Raw genomic sequence first — 24,523 nt, 5'->3', positions numbered from 1 at the left:
GAGGGTTGTGTTATAAATTGTAAACAAAATAAAGTCCCAGTCATATGCTTGTCAACCTGTCTGATTCATCGCTCTCAAAAATATCTAGTTCACTATTAGGAAGATTCAGAAAAACGTACGCAAGCGCTTTGCGTACCGTAAAAATAGCGTTGCGATGTAAAACCTATGGCGATGCTAATTTTAGCTTGACCAAAGTGCTTGAGTACGTTATTCTAAGACTCCCTTATTGCACAGAGCGCGACACTATATTAGCGCGAACAAGCGATCGCCGTGTTTTTATGCTTATCTCATCGAATCAAAACGCTGTTTTCAAAAATATTAGTGTCTTTAGAAGTGCTCATCTGGGCCACATACCTAAGCGGTATACTTTGGTGCCTACTAAAACCATTTCGAAGTAAAATTAAAAAAAAGAGCCAACGTCGTGTTCGCGGTATCAGTGTCGCGCAGTGTACATAGTCCGTTCCGCGCTTGCACGTTTTGGGAACCATGGGGAGCTTGTTTCGGGAGCGGGTCGAAACAGGACGGGTTCAAACGGAAATGGGTTGTTTCGGGCTACAGCCATCGGGCCGGGTCGGGCGGGGCCTTGAAATTAACAATTCTGTCGGGCTCGGGCCGGGCCCGGGCCGTGTCTCTTTCGGGCCGGGTCGGACAGGGCCTAGAAATTTAAAATTCTGTCGGGCTCGGGCCGGGCCCGGGCCGTGTCTCTACCGGGCCGGGTCGGGCCGGGCCTAGAAATTCCGGCCCGTGCAGTGCTCTACTGCGCCCGCGCTGACTAACAGTCTGTGTCTTTGGTCCCCGACGCGCTAGCCTCGAGCAACGAGCAAGCGATGGGTCGACAACGTTAAGCCTTTCGTCCTGCTGCCGGTGCTCTCATGTGGTTGCTTTGAGACTTCTTTCCTTCTTCCCGTCGTTTTTTCTGTCGACACCGGCAACCAACATCGCGCTGCAAGAATTTTTTTTCCATGCGTGCAGTTTTTTTTCAGTTTTCTCCACTTCTGAATTGCTTCTCTTCGCTCAATTTTGTTCGCAACTTGAGCTTTTGGAATTTCCTTTCATTCCTACTTCTTTTTTGGGGGGAAGAGACAGGCTAGAACACGATTGTTTGCGCGTTTTTAGAAGCCTTGCCGGGGGGAAATTTGGATATAGCCAATATGTTGTTTGTTATAAAACGTACTTTTTACATGAATTTTTATTTAAATTTTCCGTGAGTTCGATATCGACAATAATTCGCTGTACGTGGGTTCGTTTTAAACGGGTTTCACTGTAATCGAGACAATCACTCGCGTTACCCAGTATGTGAGATTGATCCCGCGATTCAGCCTGAAGAATGGAGTATCACTTGTAGATTGACAGCGGCACGACTCTTGGGAATTCCGTCATTCACGTTTCCTCAAGAAGCCCTGATTCCTGAGATGGCCGCGAAACGAGCCGCTAGACTCTTTTGTCACAGTGGTGAGGGGGATGGTGGTGAGGGGGATTAGGGACATGATTGTCCCTAATCCCTGGCACCCTGATGTGAATGGTAGAAAGGCGCGTATCGAGGAGAGAGGGTCTTCTGCAGACTGCCGGGAACCTGGATTCTCTCGGTGGTCCTCGGACCGAGCGGTCGTACTTTGGATCTGTCTCCTGTATAGGTTAATGCCCGCCAGCTCTCGGGAAGGTGTCGAATCGATTCTCCTTTCTGATACCCAGTGTGCTGCGCGCGTATATTTTTGTAATTTGTGTTTGGGGCTCATTAAGCGACTTTCAGACTCGGCACACCTTGTGGTACGTCTGACTCTTCTGTAAAGGCGCGTTCACACCGGCGATGTGCAGCACTCGCGCGATAACGTTCATTGCAAAAGAGACCTTCGCAAAAAAAAAGGAAAAAAAAAAAGCGACGCGTTTTGCGCAGTCGTTAGTTGATCCGACGTTTTGCAATACGATCTGGTCGCGGAGCGACTGAGCCAATTAGCGGCGTTCGGAGCGAGAGTTTTCGAGAAGTAACTTGCTCATCGCGCACGCTAATGTGAGCATCTGATTTTTTTGCAATGTGATCTAGTCGCATCGCGCAAATGCTCCACATGGCCGGCGTGAACGCGCCTTAAGAGCTGCGTTGTGCAGAAAAGGAGCCCGCGGCGGTTGATAGGTCAGTACGCTGCGAGGTTGGAACATGGGCCCCTGTGAGCTCCGGTCTGATAATCCTGAGCTTAGTCTAAATTCACGCACACTGCAATAGGCAATCCCGAGCTACTCTCTCCCTTCCAAGTTCAACCACACACTCTCACCCGCTCAGCAAGAGTGCACAGGGAGGCGCTATCACATACTTTACTAGGATACACTTCACTCTGGGGAAGTACAATAGCGTTGGAGCGGAAGGTTTTGCGTAGTTCAAATGGCTGGACGCACCGTAGCGTTCCACCCCCCCCCCCCCCCCCCCCCTCTCTGAATTGTAAGTGGTGGCGAGCGCCATCTATCGTAGTGGACGTGGCGGCTCAAAGAACTTGACTAGGCGCTCTCTGGTGTCCAGTTGACGCACCACGATCCGTTCGGTGGATGTGTCGCAGCTTGTTTCACAAGCGTGAAATCAACGGATAGGGTAGTACTTTTTTTAACTTAAATTAAAAGAAGCGTGTTTGTACGTGCTCTCTGTGGAAATAAAGTGGTCAAAGCTCATTAGATCTTATCAAAGTTTAAAATATGTGGATACTTAAAGGTCATAGAAGTAATATAACATGTAGATGCCAACGAGATTTAAAGCTTTGATACCGTAATAATTCGGATATATTAGGGAGTTTTAGGAAACCGTTTTTCCGCACCCGATACGGTGCGATGAGCCCTCCAGAACGAACTGCGCATGCGCTATAGCACAGAAGAATCGCACAATGGAGGGCCCATCGTATTTTACCGGACGTGCAAATACATTGCATGCCTTTGGTGAGCTTCTTTGGAGAAACACAAAAGTAATCAAGTAAAGTAACGAAGTAATTAATCGATTACTTTTTACCGCGTGTAATTTGTAACGGTAATCAGTCACATCTTAAGTCAAGAAATTGTAATTGTAATTAATTACTTTTTTTTGAGTAACGGGCACAAGTCTGCACTAGCGCCAGTTGAACCTCTAGCGTATACATTATAATGAAGATATGCTGGTGTCAGTGCGGGGGAATATACCTCACGCGCTGCCTACACGAGCGACACCTGCTTGACGGCCGAAACATCTGGGTATGACGTAACGACTGATCGGAGGTTTTTCATGTTTTCACGTGTTTATTTACATATTCGGGAAAAACAAACGTGATATACTGATTCATGGGATAAAAATACCCTAAAATTCACCTCTAACTTTTATTTTTCAAGAACCTTTTAGCTTTTTTTAGAAGTCTCTCTTGGTTATTTCAGGCCACCGCACCATAATGGTGTAATGAGGCGATGGACAGCTCAAGGGCGCACGCGAGGAACGCAATGGTAGTTTTGGTTTTTGTTTTTCCTAAAGCCGCTAAAAACACAGAACCCAGGGTTTTAAAAATTATATAAGCCGTTTTCTTTTTATTTATCTTGTTGTGCAGCTGCAGATGAGGGTCATGTTGTGTTCCTGTTTCTCTCGGTCAGGGGCGCAAGCGCGACCATGTAATACTTACATTGAACATAACGTGGCGCTGTAGTGTTTGATTATGCACAAGTCAGGCTCGTTTACAAACGTGTATCAACGTCTGTCTACGCGCGATAACAGATAATATGAAAGAACTAACAAATGTTTAAATAATCAACAGAAAAGTGCAGCTCGCGCTTTCAGTGTCTTATCAAATCGACAACAATGATTTTTTGGTGTTATTTTGTTTCTGTTATTTTTCTAACATTTATATCAACCAATCAAAGTCCACCACCTCGGCGCCCGCGAGCAATGAGAAAGAGCGTAATAACGCATAACCGAAACGCGACCGAAAAATATTATACTTTGCCCGCCAGAGGCCTTGCTCAAACTTGAGAGCTACATGCCTATAGAGTAAATCACAACGACTGCGCACAAGCCAAATATTGGCTGACTCGCCTTCTGTTCTATGGGTCCCCTTAATATGAGAAAATAGTTGATCCTATTCCAAAAATTTTGATTATTTCGAAAACTGCGTAATTTCTCTAGTGGTCTACTAGAGAAATTACGCAGTTTTCGAAATAATCAAAATTTTAAACCATCTTCCCGAAACGGAGCAAGAATGTGGGTGAAACTCTTTTGCCATTCCATGTCAACTCGGAAATGTTTTCAGATATTCTAATCCGTGACACAGAACCCTTTAAAAATGACGGAACATGTCGGCTGGTGGCTTGTGGGCGTCCCTTAAAGTAGTTATAAAATACATGACAAACAATTAAACTACTCCATAAGCTTTTTTGATTTATTGCTGCTTCTTGTTAATGGAATGTTTACAGAATATCGAAGGAAGTACAGAAGTCGCTAGAAAAGCGGTAATTGCTGTAGTCGTTTAATGCTTTCGCAAATAAGTGTCGACGACGCTTTTTGGACAACGCCATACAGAACCAACTGCGCTAAGCTTCTTCACCATTGCACTTAACCATCAGCAGAGGTGACTTAAAAGTACTTGTCAAGAGCAAGCCTCTTCTGGACGTTCATTTTAAGAATTGCTATATGAAACCAAAGACTGGAGAGAATCCCCGGCGTTTTTCTGATACCTTTTTCTGGGATCTTGCAGGTATAACCAAAGCGATGCCTCAAACATTATTAACTGTATGTATACCTGCGGCCTGGTAACATTCGAGTTAAGTAGGCTGCAACCAGCGGTGCGTATATATAAAAAACAACAACAAATGCTCCCTCCGTCAATAAAAATAATTTAATTGAAAAGGGTATTAAACACAATCAACGCAAGTCTTAGCAAAAGTGGTACATCTCGTTGGAGTTCTGATGAGAAAAATTGTCATTAGAGATGTCTTCATTTTTATTCGCTCGAATGAATATGCCAATGACGAAAGGTGTAAATGAAAATGGTCACAGACGTACGATCGTTGCACAAGTTACGCCAGGCAGGGCTGAGTCGAAATGTTTGTCTGTGACACCAAGGCCATTTCACAAGCAAAGAAAACGTCATGAACATTGTCCATACGATTGCAGTGGCCGATGATTGAGATGCTCACTTTTAATAATGGTGTTTCTTGTAGACAACTCCGTAGGAAGGTCCCCCAAAGCCACGTCCACCACCATACCCACCGCCGTTTCCATTACCATAGCCCCCTCCGCCATTGCCCCCGCCACCATAACCACCGCCGTTTCCATTACCATAGCCCCCGCCCCCATTGCCTCCGCCTCCATAACCACCACCGTTACCACCGCTACCATAACCACCGCCATTACCACCAAGACCTCCACCCCTGAGGCCTCTGCCGTTTCCTCCAAGGCCACCTCCACCAAGACCTCCGCCTCCCAAACCACCGAGGCCACCACCACTGAGGCCGCCACCACCAAGGCCGCCACCACCAAGGCCGCCACCACCAAGGCCACCACCACCAAGGCCGCCACCACCAAGGCCGCCACCACCAAGGCCGCCACCACCAAAGCCACCAAGACCAAGACCCCCTAGCCCTCCACCCAAACCGATAAGACCACCATTACTGTAGCTGACCACAGGCCTGATATGGTGTGATACGGTCGCAACAGGTTGTCTAATATAGCTAACCACGGGCCTGGTAACATAGTTGATCTTCACAATTGGCTGCTTGACGTAGGTGACGGAAGCTACTGGGGTCGCGACTGGTGCTGCCACTGATGCTACTGGTGTTACGGCGACAGGGGCAGCAACTGCCACAGGAGCAACAGCTACTGGTCTTGCAAGCGCCACGGCTGCGAGACCTCCAAGACCTCCACCTCCGAGACCACCGCCTCCAAGTCCAAGACCTCCCAAACCACCACCTCCCAGACCGAGACCTCCAAGACCACCGCCTCCAAGGCCACCACCAAGGCCGACACCTCCAAGGCCGACACCTCCAAGGCCGGCCCCTCCAAGGCCGGCCCCTCCAAGGCCGGCCCCTCCAAGGCCGACTCCTCCAAGGCCGACTCCTCCAAGTCCTCCGCCTCCAAACCCGCCACCTCCAAGGCCTCCACCCCCAAGGCCGCCACCTCCGTATCCACCTCCTCCTCCGTTGCCAAGTCCTCCGCCGTTGAGTCCTCCGCCACCGTAGCCTCCGCCACCATTGCCGGGTCCTCTGCCACCGTAGCTTCCACCTCCGTTGCCAAGACCTCCCCCGCCGTATCCTCCTCCACCTCCGTTGCCCAGGCCTCTACCGCCATATCCTCCTCCCCCTCCGTTGCCAAGTCCACCGTTGAGTCCACCGCCTCCTAGACCGCCGCCGCCATATCCGCCGCCGCCACCGAGTCCACCGGCAGAAGCTGAGGCCACGAGGGCCAAAAGGACATACACCTGGAAGACCACTAATCGTGAGCACAGCTTATATGACTGTTGGCACGTGTTCACACTGTGTGAACGCGTGCCTCCGTGTTCACACAAGTGTGAACGCCCAGGCACGCGCAACCAAAGCACTGCTGAAGCCAGCGAGCTCGCGCTGAATCTAGTCTCAGATTCTATAGACGCTTTCAGGCAGCTGTGCATGGGTGCCGCCATAACCGAACTTCAGTTTTTGTTTTCTCTTATTTCGTTCGCTTCACTTCAACATTACTACAGCAGGACAGGTTATTGCCACTTTAGGTGCTAGCGCGTCCTTGTCCCCAGCATAGCCCTCTGTGGAGGGTCGTAAACGCCCGGTTCAGTGGCTCGGTATCTTGGTAGAACAAGAGAAGGTCGGCTATGGCGGCTCCATCTGGCGCGTGTTTAAAGCGTCTATACTCCGTTTCACCTTATGCTGTACCGCAGCGAAGGCTAGAAGCGCGAGCTCATAGCGTTGACAGCTGCCCTTGGTGCACGAGAACTTGTGCCGCCGAGATGTGCCCTAGAGCAAGGAGCTTGCGCTTGTAGCCTTTCCTGCGGTACAACACAAGGTGAAACAGAGTATAGTCTTAGCTTAAAGGCCGACGTACAACCTAGGTTTTCTGCAGGGAAGAAAATCCTCTTAGCAATCCCCTCTTCTAAACTGCGAGGGGAGGCAAGTTGGGGCGAAGTACAAAATGGAGAGGATATGGGAAAGGAGGTTGCAGGCGAAAGTGGAAAGCGCGAAGTGTACGTCGGCCTTTAACGTGACCATGACATGATTTTTCAACTTCTTCCTCTTTAGCTTTCCTCCTCAACTCAAAAGCAAAATGAGAAACCACTCGGTCGTGAAGTGCTTGGGCACCGGTACAATGACTCCAAGCTTCCTACGTCATTCTTAAGCACAGCATGAAACTTGTCATTCGGGAGCGATTATAAGTGCCGTCAGGGCACTCATTGGCCACGAACGTGAATTCAAATATTCGTCGACGGATTGATTGTTGACGAGCGCATACGTCCGTGTGACAAAGTGCTCGTGTCCAACGCGGCTCCCTCGATCGGCTGGGAGAACTTCCATTTCCGGTAGAAAGGCATACTTTACGTCACGGCCACGTGATTTCATATGTTGGCGGCCGAGTCTAGTCAAGTCGGAGAGAAAAGCAGACCTGAGTTTTTATCTTTTTTTATGCAAAACTGGAGGCAATAAAACGAAACGGATTCCTGCTCCGGGCTCTATGAATATTGAAAATGAATTGTGGTCTTCATTTGGAAAAAGCTGAAAAATCATTTCATGGTCCCTTTAAGGGTGACCGGAGTATTGTGAACCCCAATATTTCTTTTTGTTTTTTTGTTTTTTCAGCGCGGTGGGGTTACTATTTTGTAGTACCCGATATTAACAGCACGCGATCGCGTGCTGTTAATAAAGGTAATAAGAAAAAAAGGTGATTAGAAATAGTAGGTGACATTTTTTCACGCGCTTCAGGCTAGCGGCAAGCCTTGCGACATACCCGGGACATTCTGTATAGGCAGGGACAAAAATTTGAAACTGAGAAATAAGTTGCATACATTAAGACAACGTTTTACACTAATGAGGCATAACAACCATAACAAGACATTACACAGAAAAGACAAATTTCCGCTTGTGTACTTCCAAGGAGTCCTCAAATTACATGAAAACTGATTTCTGAATCGTTCAAGTGTCTATTATTGTTAACATCGAAATCCTTCTTGGGCTTTGAAATCGAAACTAAATGTTTTTTTTTTTTGTTTTTTCACTTAAATAAATATTTAGTTCCTTCCACAAATGATTTTTCCTAAAGCTCTATGAATAAAGCACCACACACTCCATATCAGGGCAAGTTAAATGACATAGAGACCAAGCTCATCATTATACATATTTCAGGATTAGGCGCCCTCTCATTGTCAATCAATCAACTCCCAAAATCCTCGAATGTAAGACACTGTCGCGAGCTGTAGGTATCCCAACTCTCCGTCGGCGCGAGGAGGCGAATCAAGTGGCACTATTCGTCGCTCCGCCGAATAGGTCCGTGCCAAAGCGAACCATGGACGGGTACTCACACGGGTGCGCATGTCGGGACGCAAGCTGCAACGAAGAAGGCCTACGCTTGTGCTGCTCCGCGCAGCGTGCTCAGTATTTATACGGCGCATGGAGTTTCAAGAGAGGACGACACGAATTTCGCTGCTGGCGAGCGAGAAGGGTGTACTGCATTCATGCGATCCGACCATCTCTACGACACGGCTTCCTCCTCGGTTATCAAAGAGGCTTTCGACTTGGCGTTCTCTCAGGGACCACCTTTTTACGTGCTGCTGGTTTTTCACCTCGCGGCTGACTCTTCTCTAATCCGACGGGGGGTCTCTGGGGGCCTCGATCTTTGCTCGATCTCGAGCCTTCCAGCGTAGACCGGAGAGGCGATGACTTTTGCAAGAGCAGACGTTTCCCGGGAGCATCGTGTAGCCGAATGTCATTCGCATAGGGTCCGAGGGGCCTTGAAGGTTCCGGCCTTTTAAGACTGAAAAGAGTTGTCGAATCTGGGCACCGAAGAGGCATGTTTGTTGCGGGTATCTCGAGGAATATCGAGTTCTAAAATAATTTCTGCTTCATATAGTACGTGGGTATTAAAAATAAAAAGATAAAAACGCAACGAAATACAGAAGTCATCACGCATGGCAACCCACGAAATAGATGATCAAAAAGAAAAAACCTACAAATACGAAGTTCTTGTTTAGATTGCCCCATGAACGGCTAAAAAGTTGGAGTATGTGAAAGAAGAGAACCAAATACAACTTTTATGCTGCAAAATATGAACGACAATAACGCTGCTGATAGAAACAAGCATGCCATGGCATAACTGTACTTGACCTAACATCTGATTACCATTTCTTTTCCTAAAATGTTATGCATCGTTACTGATAGTAGAAAATAATTTGCCCCAAAACAACTCCGGTAGCTGCTATCAAACATAATTGAATTCTAAAGAGTAGCTCTTCATAATCTATTTAAACATGGTTGTTAAATGTGTCCAGTAATTTTTTTTCTGAAAGTTAAAGCAAGCTTCGTGAAAGAATGTCATAAAACACGAACGTTTCAAACCAGACTTCAGACAAACGATTCTATGGCTCTTCAAGTAACTAAAGCCCTGCCGCCTTTTTCTTTTTAATTTTAGGGTGCAACTAGCACGCACAGATTACATTGTTATATTTGTCACTATAGTCTGAAAGCTCTAAGCCGCTAGAATAAGGCTCTGAGGAGTGTGAGAGACGCATTTAGAACTAGTCGGTCGGCGAGAACGGTACCACGAACGAAAAAAAAACAAAAAACATTCGAATCTTGGTAGAAACCAGTGCAGGGAGCAGGACAACAAGGTAAGCGTTCAGTTTGAGTCGGTCCGATAGCAGTGTCTAAGATGGTAACCAGCCAACCGCGGACAGTGCGGAAGAGGAAGCAGACAAGTGCTGGGCAGGAGAACAGCGAAGAGCGTCGGCGTACAAGAACGACGCTTATCGGTGACACTAAACGAAAAGGGTGTCATCACCGAACTCAACGTGGCGAACCGGGACACTTGTTGGTTTGCTTCCGGCGAACGCTTGAGAGTTACGATAAGGGCTCGAGACAAAAATCGTGACGAGATTACTGATTGGATTTTGTCAGACTCGCTCTACCTCTTGTTCGAAGTGTGCTTTCAATTTCAGGGCATGTGCGTAACGATGACTGGTCGTGCAGCTCCTAAGGTTGTCGTAAGGCTTGCTTTAACGGTGTCGCGTACACCAGAGTAGACCAGGTGCCATTTAGGAACTGTTTATTGTAGCCGAAAGCTTTCGACATTCTCGTATTTCCCCGCTTTTTTCCCGGTGAAATTGAAGTACAATAGCCAAACAATCAACCTTTTTCAGAAGAATAGTTACTACCACGTGGAATTCTTCACACTAAGTTGTGTCGGTTCCTAAGCGGTGACATGTATACTTAAATTGCAATTCATGGCATCTGATGTTTTTTTATATCGTGCTAACTTTATTTATTTCTACCCTGACTTAATGATGTCTCTAGATAGATCCAAAAAGCGTATTCGGGTTCAGTCGTACTGGTTATTTTTAATATGGGCATATAATAATATAACAGCACCATGGAATGAATCACACCAGAGCAGAATGGCCCATGAATCAACCGTGTGGTCGTTGCTACTTCACAACTCTAGACCCCCCCCCAAAAAAAAAAAATTGTGCCTCAAAAATTTAGAATCAATTAAACAAGCCTGCCTTTACAATAATATTACAAATTACAGAAAGATCCATTGGTAGATTCTTAGGGAATGCGTTTCCACGACCCTTGCTGAAGAGAGAGAGAAAGAGAAGGCTTGCGAAAGAGTAAATACTCATATGGTTGTGACAGCCAGAGGCCGGACGGTCCTCATTAGTTGGGGGAGAGGGGAAACGCAACACACGTCCCCCTCTGGGAATCGATAACGCTGACCCCTTCACTTTTCTGTTTTGGCTTCCTTTATTCTCTGCTGCCTCTGTTTGCCCTCGTTACGGGGTCAGTGTTAGCGATTCCCAAAAGAGGACGTGCGTGGTGTTTCCCAAGGCTCATGCCAACGCATTCCCTAAAGGGAATGCGTTGGCATGTATCTTACTGTAATTTTTTTCGCCGCCTTTTCTGTACTCCGCCTGTCAGAGTATCCCGACGCCCTTGGATACGGTCATCCATATCACTCGTGGAAAGAACCGCACCCATATCACTCGTGGAGGAAACCGCAGCCATCGTTTTAACAACTCGCACAGACATCACAGCCCACGTACCGCTATTACGGAAACCCAGAGCGAAGAACAACCGGCGACGGCAGAGCGGCAACTGAGCACGCCCACATTCCACCGCACCTCGGCGCGTCCTACTGTCGGGCTCCGCGCCAGTTGTGCGCGTGACTTCGACGAAAACGAAAGGGCTCGTTTTGACGAAAACCCGGCAGTGTCTGTCGGTTTGGCAGTGCCGGGGAGAGAGGAAGAGGTTAATGCGTGCTGACGTCAGCGCTTCGGACCAATGGGAGCTCCGCACACGTCACCATCTTCCCCTTCTTCTCCCTTTCTCCCTGGCACTGACTGACGAAAGACACCGCAAGGTTAACGTCACAACAAGCGTTCTAATCCTAACGCATTAAAACTTTCGTTCAATTTTATGTGTTCGTGTTTACAGAGATCTGCTACTCAGCCGAAGTGCCTGCATTTGATCGCTGCATCCCTGCATTTGAAGCGCCTTTTTCTGGAATTCTTGTTGACGTCATATTCTTCAGCATGGATATGAAGGCACTTGCGATGAAAACGGCGTTCACAGGCGCCACTACGAACGATGTATTGTTGCCACCTGAAGAACTGGGCGGAGTACATTACACACACGTCTTTGCTGCCTGTCATTCCGGCACGGAATGACGGGGGTGGCCAACTTATGCACACTAAGATGATAAATAACCTTGACTTCAAACCTTCAAATTCAAGTGCAAGTGAAACTAGGGCCTAAAGCGACCACCAATAAGCAGTCTTGGGTAGTGACGCGTTACTAGTAACGCGTTACTGTAACTTCGTTACTTTTTTGGTAACTTGTAACTGTAACGAGTTACTTTTTAAAAATGTAACTTGTAACTGTAGTTCTATTACTTTTTTCTGAGGTAACGATAAAAGTAACGACGTTACTTTTGTCGTTACTTTCCAGTGTTTTATGAATAGTATATCACTGAACGAGTGCAATTTAGTCATTCCTTGCACTTTCCAAATCGTGTATTTTGACATTTCGGGTGTCAAGTCGGCCTTGCAGAAAATTGTGAATACGTTCTTTCTCGCGAGTCACGACCCGAATATACCCACCGGTAGATTTTATGAAAAAATATCTAGTTATTGTTGCGCGCGCGCTAATACTTAGTGACTGAACACTTACATCTTAGTGTCTTGAAGCACTATCTATGTTGTTTTTTTTTTGTTTTTTTTTGTTTTTATTTTGTGCAAGCGCGTTTTAATCGGGTGAATCAACCGTGAAACAACAATACACGCGGAGGGCACTGCGCATGTCTCGTACTTTGATTAGCGCCACTACTCCGCACTTCGCATGTTACGTATTTTGATTTGCGCCACTACTCTGGTGTGGAAACTTTCAAACACAAACTTCGAGAAACAAGTGCTGCTAAGTTACAATATGAAATAAAAAGCGTACTTTTTAATTTTATGCAATAAAACGTTGTGAGGGGCGTTTTCAAGTTTCTTCGAGTATTTTTTGTGTCATAGAAAAGTAACTGAAAAGTAACGTCGTTACTTTTTAAAAGTAACTGTAACTGTAACGAGTTACTCCTTTGTTGTGGTAACTGTAACGGTAACTTCGCTACTTTATTCTGAAAGTAACTGTAACTGTAACGAATTACTTTTAAAAGTAACTTACCCAAGACTGCCAATAAGAACACGTGACGGCAAGCAAATGATCGCTTTTCAAGTGCTACAGTTCCTCAGCGTTATAAGTAATAGAGTGTCTCTTGCTAGTAAAAAGAGTTTCTTTAAAAAATAAATAAAAAGCTACGTTCTTTTTTGTTGGAAAATGAATAGCAGATTGTTTTTTTTGTGTTTTTTTTAGTTTGATTGCTTCCTGCGCTGCTAAAACGAGAATTTCGGAAATATATTTTGTCTCTCACTTCTTAGAGCTATTGCTTGCTATTTACAAGCCTGTAATTTTTTATACGCTTAGTTTTTGTTGTGCTTTGACAAGTGTTTAATGATTGATGTTTTTATGTGATTCTACAGTTATTCTTTTGTTTAGTTCTTTTATTGTAAATTGTAAATGGTGCGCCGTTTATTGCGCGCTTTCTTGATGTTCTATTTTTTACATATACTCTTTATGATTTTGTGCGTTTAAATATGTGGAATTTGTGTATTAGAAAGGTGCTTTCGGATTGTTTTGTATATCATGTTTTGGTGTGTGCATAATGCCAAGTTTAGGAACGGTGTTTTGTGGATTCTTTTTTGTGGCTATTTTCTTGCGTATGTGCCGCTGAGGGCTACCCCTCCACCTTTTGCTTTATTATTTTCTCTGACTTCGGTGCCCCGTCATGCCACTAGTCTTGCCTTTTGCAACAAGAACCTTTCTAACGTCTTTCCTCATTGAAAAAACGAAAAAAAACCCACTAAAACTAGAACTTACGGAACACTCTTATTTTTGAATACTTGATGACAGATGACGGCCACCAATGAGTTGACCAAAAGCGAGTGGTCAGGTAGTCCTATTGACTATATGCTTCTTTTTATGAGGCAGACAGGCCCCTCTTTACACTAATGTTTTTTTGTGACGTTTCAATTAAAGATTACGGTACATAACTACACAGAAAATAAAAATACAACACTCCAAAAGAAACCGAATTGATTATTTTAATGATATAAGTGCACATGGTTTTCTATTTTCTTGTGTACTGTAAGAAAACAAACAAAATATTACAGGAATCGACAGTTTATTTAAGGTGTACTATAATACAGAATATAAGGGACGACATATACGTCAACAAAAAGATGGCACGCCGTTTGTACATTGAACATCAAATCCATACCCTCTAGCACGTCAAGAAATCCAGTCCACATCGACGCACTCGGTAACAAATAATTCTGCAAATCTCTTATTTCCAGATCTTGCCTCCGATACCTCCAAGGCCTCCGAGACCGCCGAGGCCAGCACCACCAAGCGCGGCTCCATGACCAAGACCAGATGCCCCAAGGGCCGCACCGTTACCAATGCCAGCGGCACTGAGGGCAGCTGCGTGGCCAATTCCGCCAACGCCGAGGCCGGCGCCATTACCAAGGCCGCCACCCCCATATCCTGCCCCACGGAAACCACCGCCGTTGCCACCGCCATAACCCCCAAGATTGCCACCGCGGAAACCACCGCCGTTGCCACCGCCATAACCACCAAGATTGCCACCGCGGAAACCACCGCCGTTGCCACCGCCATAACCCCCAAGATTGCCACCGCGGAAACCACCGCCGTTGCCACCACCATAACCCCCGAGATTGCCACCGCGGAATCCACCGCCGTTGCCACCACCATAACCCCCAAGGTTGCCACCACGGAAGCCACCACCGTTGCCACCGCCATAACCGCCGTGATTCCCACCGCGAAAACCACCACCGTGGCCACCGCCATAACCCCCAAGGTTTCCACCGCGGTAACCACCGCCACTGCCACCTTGGAAACCACCGTCGATGCCACCTCCATAGGCCTCGAGATTGCCACTGTGGGAACCACCGCCGTTGCTGTCACCGTTTCCACCGCCATGGCCACCGCCATGGCCACCGCCGTTGCCACCGCCAATACCACCGCCGAGGCCACCGAGGCTTCCGCCGCCGAAGTTACCACCAAGGCCTCCGCCGACGTTGCCACCATGCACGCTGACGAACGGCCTAACTTGCTGGGTTACAGTTGCGAAAGGCTGGGCTACGTAGCTGACTACGGGCTTGGCAACAACGCCGTAGTGTACCACAGGCTGCTTGAGAAGGCCCACGGTGGCCACTGGCTGGGCCGTCAGGGCACCCAGAGCGCTGCCAGATTTGATGATACTTCCTCCGAAACCGAGGCTGCCCAGGCCACCAAGGCCACTGAAGCCACCGCCGAGGCCACTGAGACCACCACCCAGACCGCTCAGACCGTAGCCGCCAAAACCTAGTCCACCAAGTCCGCCGAGGCCACCGTAGCTGACACCATAGCCACCCAGGCCCCCAAGGCCTCCAAGGCCGCCGAGACCATGAATAGCACCGGCAGATGCGCACGCCGCAAGAGATGAGAAAACGATGATCTGGAGGACCGAGTGAACAGTTTGATCAGATGCAGTCACAAGAAAACAGAACCCATGCACACTACGGAATAATTAGCTGTGTGTGGAACATGGGCACATGGTTGCAGCCGTTGCTTGACGTTGATTGAGATAACCTTGACGTTAGCTGAGATTACCACTTTAAATTTGGCTGAGGATACACGAGCTCTGAGTTCACTTTACAGGATCAGATCGGTTTTGAGCAAGACTACTGATGAATCTGCAATGTTATCTGCAGAAAAAGGCAAATACTTATTCAAACCAGTCGACATCGTACCGAGCCGCATGTTGCTCTCTAAATAAGAAGCAGAAGCCAACTCTCTAACTCCCAAAGGGTTAAAAAAAAAGTTACACATTTATTTCTAATTATTTTTAAGAAGAAAGTGCAAGTGTTCTTCCTGTTATAGTCTTCTTTTATTTTAGTTGCATCCTAGTAACATGAGAAAACAAATGGCAGACCTTCAAGAAAAACGTTGAATATTTTCAGAGACTCACAACTACATTTTCCACCTCTTTTATATAACAGTGAAATACAAAAAAATTGCGTTTCTAGCTTATATATCTTCTCAAAGGCGGAACTCTAGCTAAGGCGAGCCAAAAGTTAGTCTGAAAAGCACCCCAAGGACAGGGTGCAGTTATGGTTCGAAGTATTTCTTCCACCCGATAAAGGTAAAGCGACGTCTTTAAATAAAAATAAAAAATAAAAAAAGCAATCCTTGATATTTTTTTTTTATTTTTTCTAAAATTCGTTTAGACAAATAGAGTATTTTTATTTGTGCTCAGCTGTACACATCGCGACACTGTTAGCGCGAACACGGCATCGGCGCATTTTCGCATTTTGCTTTTATATAGTATTAGCGAGCACGACATTTTATCGCTTACATTATAGAACTAAACGAGCTCTTTCTGTAGCAATAATAACTCGGATGACATCCCTTGGTTTCAAAGAGAAAAACTGGAAAAACCGGCGATCGCTTGTTCGCGCTAACAGTGTCGCGCTCTGTACACGCGAAAAAATACTTCAGAATGAACCATGCAATCATTACCTGGCTCCAACGCTTAATGTCAATGTGAATCGTTTCTTAACAGTAACACGCCGGGAACAAGAAAGAATGAAGGAATATATCCGCCGTACACACGAATTATATAGTAAAGTTTACGCCCCGTTTTTGACCTGTCCTCTTAACACCCCGAAGATACCTTGTAGCTAAAAAAACCTAATAAAAAAAAAAAAAAAAAAAAAAAACACGCCACCCAAAAACGTTTGCATGAAACAAAAGCAGCGTTACACAAGGAAGCATATGTAACTGCCGGATTTCCGAAGTGGGCAGCTTATCTTTCGCATAGCTACTCTCCATGTTCGACCAAACAATCTTTGAGTTGAAATCGATATTACGTTTGTAATTCCGCTACGGAGCTTCGTGGAAATTAGGCTAAGGAGAGGCAATCTACTCACAAAGGCGTTCATGGCTCGAGTCCTGCAGCGGAGGACCGGTCTTGCAGGAGCGTGCGTACCACGTGGTCCGAACCCAGCAGCAGAGTGAGCCTTTATAGCTCTTCCATCGGCAGGACGGCACCACATTCAAGGTTGCCCAGATCTTCTGCTCCGGGAAATGCCCCGTTCTACCCTCTCCCTTGAGCCCAAGCTGGAACTCACACTCCCGGCGCTTCGGTGCGACAGCGTCGAAAGCAGACTGGCGGTTGCGTAACAAGAGCGAGGGAGAGAGGCTTCTGTTTGCTCTCTTTAGCTCACCGAAGAATACAAATCGTTGAATGATTAAGAAAGACGCTTTAGTTTCACTAGTGTATAGCTGTGGCCGTACAGGGAAAGTCTACCAAGAGGCTAAACCGCTAATTACAGAACACCGAATGTCAGTACCTTCACTAGAGCCAGAACCTTTGCCACGGAAGTTTCTCCAGTCATTTTGCTAGAGCGTCACGCACTGATGTCAGTCTCCTGTTATGTCTACGTATTTGCATTCTATCATAAAATATTTATGTATATTGCCTTACACATCCTTTAAAAGGTGTCTTATTTCTACCTTACTTTTTTTTTTTTTTTTTGTACCCGGTTTTACTTGATGCCATTCTTAAAGAATTCAAGGGCTCGTGTTTTCTTTTTCTTGTTATCCGCAGTCATTCCAGGTGCTCGAGTTTACCAGAGAAGTGCGTTTTTTGGAAGGTCAGACCGGCACTGAAATGCTTTTAACGGCATGGCAAAAAGAGCTTGACTATATCCCCATCTTTCCTATTCGTAGCTATTTAATGGCGTCATGAGTTGCAGTCACATTTGCCTTTAACCGAGCAAAAAGGTCAACTCATCTGGCTCTTGTGTGTTTTGATCACAATATGCCCCACAGCGGCCCACAACAGCTAACGCCAAACCTGATTTGGCATATAATCGGAATTGAAAAATGTGTTGCATCTGTATCTTATTCGGGCAAGTGTACCGGATGAAAACAAAATTAAGGAGCAGGTTCACCACCTTTGAAGTAAATGACGGCCTGTAAAGTAATGATTACCGTTAAAGTGAACTGCACGATCAGAAACTGTAACATAGTAGCGTTCATGACTCAAAACCTGAAGACTAGGGGTAAAATCGTACTTGATAACATTCCCGAGTTTTTGAAGCCTTGCATTTATGATTCAAACTCTTTCGCAAGTTCGAAGTTTAGCTGGCTCTCAGCGTGTTTATCACAAGGAATCTATCAACAACGGTCGAAGGACTCAAACACTTTGAGATGAAAGACCAAGGAGCTAGAAAATCCGTGTATACGGAGGCGGGGATACTGAAGGTTCTAGTAGAAGTCGACACATTAGTGCAAATCTTGCAACAGTTTGAGCAGCAGAAATAGGGTAAGACGAGAGTGTCTCGGCGACAGTCGACAGACAAAAAACAAAATGAAATCCTAACGAGAAGAAAATGGGGCACCGCCATGGCGTCAGTAAACGATAACATGCGCCCTTCGTTAAAAGTAGAAATAAAATACGTTAAAATTGTTGAATGTATAAGCGGTTAGATAGCGGGAAGTTCGACTGTCTTGAAACCACGGTGTCGAATAGTCAATTATTCCGGTTCGGTTCGGGTTCAGCAGCTTTGCTTTTTGTTCCAGTTTTGTTTCAGTTCAGTGATGCCTCTGATATATTGGTTCGACTGCCGGTTTCCCCAAGCGCGAACCGGTTGAAACCGGATCTTAAGTCTATGTTAAACCGCGACCACTTGTACATTCCTTGCGCTAAACAAAAAGAAAAGTTCACAGCCACCGGTTTTTAAAGGGGCGGTACAACGATATTAAGTTGGAATGTTTTTCACTTTACACAAGCTTACTGGTACTAGTTGGACCCAAGTATACTCGCACGCTACACTATTGGCCAAGAAACCGCCTTGCTGCGGTGTAATTTCAAGAGTAAAAACGAGAGTTTTCTTTCAATATCTCCTTCGCAAAACTTGATGGCGTAGTTTGGAGGTCGCAGCGTCCCGCAATGACTATACCTGGGGCCCTAATCTGGACACTTGGCGGAAAAGTCGGCGAGAAATTTGACGGCTATGATTGGCCGGCGTCAAGGTCAAGTGTGGCGTCGGCCAATCGCGGCCGCCAAATTTCTCGCCGTCGTTTTCGCCAAGCGTCCAGCTTAGGGCCCCTGAATGCGGCTCATAGGTTGGGAGTTGCTATTTGCACAGCATCAACCGGGGGGGGGGGGGGGGGGGGGGTCACGTGATTCTCCAGTGACGTCATTTCTCTGCGTCACGCATTTTTGTTGGTGGGGGTCGCGTAACTTTTTTTTCTTCGCGTTTCGTTGGCTATAACGGGGCTAGTCAACGTTACTAAAACACTCATTGGGGAAACTCACCGTTGAAACCTGGGCCGCTGACGTCCATCAAGACCGAGCTAAATACGATAACAGCGCCACCCTTTAGCGACGAGTTGAAACATGAAAGTTGCCTGATATGGCTACTGCTAGAGTCACTGAATGTTTCCAGAGTACCGAAACTTCCAGGTTTGAGGTGCCAAGACGGCGGCTCAATCGTTTTTCTTTACTGTGGTCACCTTGAGCTTTTAGAAAGCTTGTTTTTGCGTAAAAACAAATGACAAAAAAAATGAAAGCCGTTTACAACTCCCTCTAACACCGAATTGAAGCGCAGCTCTTGAGGAGGAGGAGGGAAGGGTACTGAGGGTTACCTGTTCTCGGGGCAGGAGGGGGGGTGGGGGTCATGTGACCTTGGGGGGTCACGTGACCCCCCAGAAAAATTTTTCCGGTAGATTTAGCGGGGAATTTTTTCCGCTAGATTCAGCGGGGAAATTTTTCCGCTAGGTTTAACGGGAAAATTTTTCCGCTAGACTTAGCGGGGAATTTTTGCCGCTAAATCTAGCGGGGAAATATTTAGCGGGGAAATTTTTCCGCTAGATTTAGCGGGTTAATTTTTCCGCTAAATTTAGCGGCGAACTTTTTCCGCTAGATTTAGCGGGAAAATTTTTCCGCTAGATTTAGCGGGGAATTTTTTTCCGCTAAATCTAGCGGGGAAAAGTTTTCCGCTAGATTTAGCGGGAAAAATTTTCCGCTAAATCTTGCGGGGAAATTTTTCCGCTAAATCTAGCGGGGAAATTTTCCCGCTAGATTTAGCGGGGAAATTTTTCCGCTAGATTTAGCGGGGAATATTTTCCGCTAGATTTAGCGGAGAAATTTTTCCGCTAGATTTAGCGGAGAAATTTTTCCGCTAGATCTAGCGGGAAAATTTTTCCCTCTAGATTTTTCCGCTAGATTTAGCGGAGAAATTTTTCCGCTAGGTTTAGCGGGGAAATTTTTTCGCTACATTTAGCGGGGAATTTTTCCCGCTAGATTTAGCGGGGAAATTTTTCCGCTAGATTTAGCGGGGAATTTTTTCCGCTAAATCTAGTGGGGAAAATTTTTCCGCTAGATTTAGCGGAGAAATTTTCCCGCTAAATCTAGCGGGGAAATTTTTCCGCTAGATTTAGCGGGGAAATTTACCCATAATGCACCGCGCGGTTACGCCGACGGCGACGGCGACGGCGACGGCGACGCCGACGGCGACGCCGACGCCGCTCAAGCCGGAAACGGGCCCCTAAGAGCTGCGCTCTAAAAAATCTTTTTGTAGGAACTTTTATTGGAGTTTAGTTCGAAATGACAGGCGCGTGATGTTTTTTTTAAATCTTTAGTTCACAAGTTTTTACGGCACAATTAATAATGCTTTTATACAACCATGTCTCACCGGTGATTTCAGGTAACGCGTCCAGACTTGGGCGCGTCCTAACTTCGGCTATAATTCGCGGAGCGTCCGCTTGGGAGACGTTTTAGCGCCAAAATGGCCGATTCAAGACAAAATGGAATAGTCACAAAGGACGCTATCGAATGCGATACTCCCGTACCAATACAAGGAGCCGTGCGGTTCCCCGAGTGGCCGCTGTGGAAGAAATGGCGGCGTTGCGATCGCCATTAGCGCGGTTCTCGAGTACGGATCGGTGCCCCTTCAGAGCAGGCTCTATGGTAGCTCCCCCAAGTGAGTTGTTCTAGAAACGTTAGGGCTAGTCTAGGCTGGTGTTTCTGGGCCGGCAGCCGAGAAACACTAGCATAGACTAGTGTTTATGGGCTGCCGGCAGAAAAGTCAAGAAAACTAATTTTAAAACTAACAACAAATTTCAAGACACTGACACGGTGAACCGGACGCCTGTTTCACATGAAACATCGGCATGTACGCAGGTGACGGATATTACAACAGGCGAGATTGTCTACGCGTTGACGCCACGAAGCGGCAAAGCTCTTAATTACAGTATTCTTGACCGTGCATGAACCATAGACGTCACGAGCGCGATACGCATTAGGCTTCTCGCTGGCCGCCTTGGAAGCGAGGGGTCGAGAGCTCGCGCTCATGTCATTTCGTGTCCGTACCCCTTGAAGTCCAGACGCGGCCGATGCTGCGAACTGATGGGACCAATCAAGCAGCGTTAAAAGCGCAAGTCACTGGACCTTTTTTGTTTATGATTGGTTAAGCAATGACAAAACACGTACCAAATCATGACGAACATCATGATGCTGCACTTCTGACGCTGTCTCGTTGGTTTCATGAGCTCGTAATGTCGGCCGCGTCTGGACTTCAGGTGCAACGAAGTATATCGATCGTCGACTCTTGGTCGTCTATGGATACTATCAAAAGTCAGCTTTCAGAAGATTATCAAGTGTTACGGAAGAGAAAACACTACCCAAAAAGGGAATGAAGACGGAGTCGGCAGCAAAAATTTACGGGTGCCAGCCGCAAAGACTGCTGCGCCTTCGGACGTCGGGTTACCGCTCTCAAGACTCACGCTCTGCGCATGCGCCTCCTTTTGCGCTTGCAGTCATGTTTTTTGTTGTTTTTTTTCGCTCACTTTCGACGCTAACGAGATAACATGGACTGGCGCGAGGTGCCGCGAAGTATTATCTGTAGCAGGCGAGCTGCGTCACCCATCACGGTGGCTGAGGCAGACGTGCGGCATGACGGCTGACAGACAAAGAGGCACCTTGCGCCGGTCCAGGTTGTCTGGTGCACGTCGGACGAAAGCGAGTGAAAAAGACATGACTGCGAGCACCAAAGGAAGCGCATTCTCGAAACGTGAATCTTGAGAGCGGCCTCACGCAGTCAGAAGGCGCAACCAGTCATTTCGACTTGTGCTCCCGCGCACCGCGAACTTTTGCTGCCAACTGTACACCCGTGAGCGATATGAAGGTAAACAGCCCTCTTCTTGTATTTGGCGCTCCTGAAAGTTTTGGAACAAGCTCTGTTCCAGAAGAGGGCTAAAACGCAAAGTTTAGACCCCCAAGCCACGTACCAAAAAAAAAAAAAAAAAAAAAAAAATCAGAAACGGCGTTTTGTTAGATTTCCCTGGCACATATTTGTATATTTATAGGGTTCAGATATCAGGCTTCACACTTTAGTATGCCCTCATTTGTAAAACTATAATGTATAGTCGGTATTTTTTTTTTCTTTTTCTTTGAGCTAGGGCAAACACTCGCTGAAGACATTTAACATCAAGGACTTCCCAAGTTTTTTTCACGCCTGTGTTTCCTCTAATATTCAATTGTCACATATTACTTTCCATGACCTTGACCACTGACAGGTAAAAATAAGCACTCTGCTGGCGATCCTTTTTTTTTCTCCGCGAATTCCCGAAAATTGGAATTAGCTGTTGACAAAAGCAGTTAGGCTTCTTTGCCGTGATATGTTGACACATTTTGTTCCGTTCTATACTGGCAGATTTCAATAACGGTGGCTGGGAAAAGCTTTACCTGTTGGTATAAATACATCTTTAAAATACGAAGGCCGTCACATAACCTATAAAACATGTTTGAATCAATAAATGTAACAGAGATTTTGGTGTGGAGATTTTTAATTAAACATTACAAGATAAAAATCTTATACCAAACCAACATGGTTAGTTATACTGTTGCTTTTAGTTTTTTCCATTCTTCAAATACAAAAGTTTGAGAACATAATGTTAACTGGATCAAAAATGAAAGATGAGAACAAAAATTTCTAGTGACCCAAATAACGGCATTGCTGGCAATGAGACATTATTTCAGTTAAAAAAAGAAAAAAAAAGCTTGTGAATCTGAAAGGCAATATTGTTTCCTTTCCTTCTCCCAACCGGTTTGGTTCAACGAAACACTACTTGCCTTTTCTTCCGGGTAAAGTCATGTCCACATACTTGCGCATGCAATCGCCATCGCTAGCATCATATTCAAGCCGGGTTCTGGATTTGTGTAGCACGGTAGCGTACTTATGAGGGGCGAAAGGGATTTTCATTTTTATCTGATTAAGGTATAAAAAGCAAAGGGCACACCCTGGAAATAAATCTAAAACAGCAAAAAAACTTCGACGACCTTTTTGCCTTTTATTCATATAGTTTTTCAATAGTACTCCTCAATTGATATTTTTAATAGTTCATTTTCTATAGTTTCTAAGGAGGATTTCTACCGTTTTCTGACTGTTTATTTAATAGATTTTAGATTGTTCCGCGATAATTATGCGTATGTATCTAATTGCAGTTGCGTTTTTCTTGCATATACATGTTAATTCCTGGATGGACACATGACATTCTTCGTCACCTAATAAAACACTATCGATAAATTTACGATAGTTGGTTATCGATAGTTCCAAAATATTTGACTCTAAACAATTTTACGATACTCGACTATTGATAGTATGCTATCGAGTTTCACGACAGTCGACTATCGAGAGTAAACTATCGATAGTTCTATGATAGCCGATAATCGATAGTTAAATTTGGCTTCCACTATCGATAGTATCGGTAGTTTTGCACTACTAGGGAGCACTCGATTTGAGCTCGTGATAATGAATAGCTCCACAAGCCTTTGGGGGGAATGGATCGTGACCATGGTGCAAGAGACACTCTTTAGGTGAGGACACGACGGGGCTGAACGCGCGGCGCGAGGAATCAGATAGTGTTCGCTCGACGGGCGTCCAAAAGGCTCCATCATTCCGCTGCCACCGTGCCCGCGGCTGACATTGTCGCCGGCGGCCGAACGGCGAAACCGTGTGAGAGCGAAAAAAATGATCTCGTTGCCATGACACCCCGGTACACCGTGGTCTTTCTGCACGTGCGACAACCTAGCTGGAGCTCTGCGCTTTTGGTACATGAGGCGGCACGAGCCATCTTGTACGTGCCCACGGGTCGACCAGTCACCTGCCCGCGCCGCTTGAAACCATAGTAAGATAAAGAGCGAACTTTATCGGGCACGTCGCAAGGAGCGCGCTGTCCTCACCTGAAGAGTATTATCTTACACCGTGATCGTGACCAATCGCTGCAATGACGATAGTACCCTAACAATGTCTAGAACTCAGCGCGTGTCACGTGCTTTGCCAAACCCAGCGCGTGGCTATGATAAACATTGGCGGGATATATTCGGATCCAGATCACGTGGCTGCGAGTTAAAAGAAAAAAACGCTGCTGCTTTTTTGTTTTTTTTTTCATTTTTTGTTGCTCTTTAAATTTTAACTATGAAAAGGTCGAAACAATTTACACATCTTTATTTTGGCTAAAGTGTCCTCTTTTCAGGGTTACCCTTCCACAAAGTACCCATCCCGAAATTCTACAGCGTCTTTGTCCAGGCCTCGAAACCAGTTTGGAAACACCTGACTTCCCTGCACCACTTACTAAAGTTGACGCCACTCTTTTGCTTGTTAACGACTTTGGTTTCCTCCTATTTGAACTTCGGAACCCAACGTCTGACATTGCTGGCATCCATTAC

General features: G+C 46.1%; 2 protein-coding genes across 2 annotated transcripts; both read right to left on the bottom strand.

The window, feature by feature from the left end:
• Positions 1–5,132: 5,132 nt before the first annotated feature.
• On the bottom strand, positions 5,133–7,930 carry LOC121833716 (glycine-rich protein DOT1-like). Its single transcript, XM_042287226.1, has 3 exons — positions 7,922–7,930; positions 5,945–6,410; positions 5,133–5,851 (listed from the first exon to the last, which is right to left on the bottom strand). The coding sequence occupies exons 1-3, from the start codon at positions 7,928–7,930 to the stop codon at positions 5,133–5,135; spliced, it is 1,194 nt and encodes a 397-aa protein (XP_042143160.1).
• Positions 7,931–13,889: 5,959 nt separating this feature from the next.
• On the bottom strand, positions 13,890–16,727 carry LOC8052886 (glycine-rich protein DOT1-like). Its single transcript, XM_040499371.2, has 3 exons — positions 16,716–16,727; positions 15,055–15,241; positions 13,890–15,009 (listed from the first exon to the last, which is right to left on the bottom strand). Exons 1-3 carry the CDS (start codon positions 16,725–16,727, stop codon positions 14,069–14,071), a joined length of 1,140 nt encoding a protein of 379 aa, XP_040355305.2. The 3' UTR covers positions 13,890–14,068.
• Positions 16,728–24,523: the final 7,796 nt, after the last annotated feature.

Source organism: Ixodes scapularis, unplaced genomic scaffold (genome assembly GCF_016920785.2).
Source record: "Ixodes scapularis isolate PalLabHiFi unplaced genomic scaffold, ASM1692078v2 PGA_scaffold9__187_contigs__length_104089568, whole genome shotgun sequence".
Taxonomy (NCBI): Eukaryota; Metazoa; Arthropoda; class Arachnida; order Ixodida; family Ixodidae; genus Ixodes; species Ixodes scapularis.
This window is presented reverse-complemented; position numbering and strand designations above follow the sequence as displayed.

Bases quoted from the DNA above. Each gene is read 5' to 3' on its own strand.
- LOC121833716 (XM_042287226.1), bottom strand. The intron at 5,852-5,944 runs GTGGCCTTGGAG...TCGGAGGTGGAG, and splicing joins TGGAGGTGTCGGCCTTGGTG to GTCTTGGAGGTCTCGCAGCC.
- LOC8052886 (XM_040499371.2), bottom strand. The intron at 15,010-15,054 runs GTGGCTTCAGTG...TCGGTTTCGGAG, and splicing joins TGGTCTCAGTGGCCTCGGCG to GAAGTATCATCAAATCTGGC.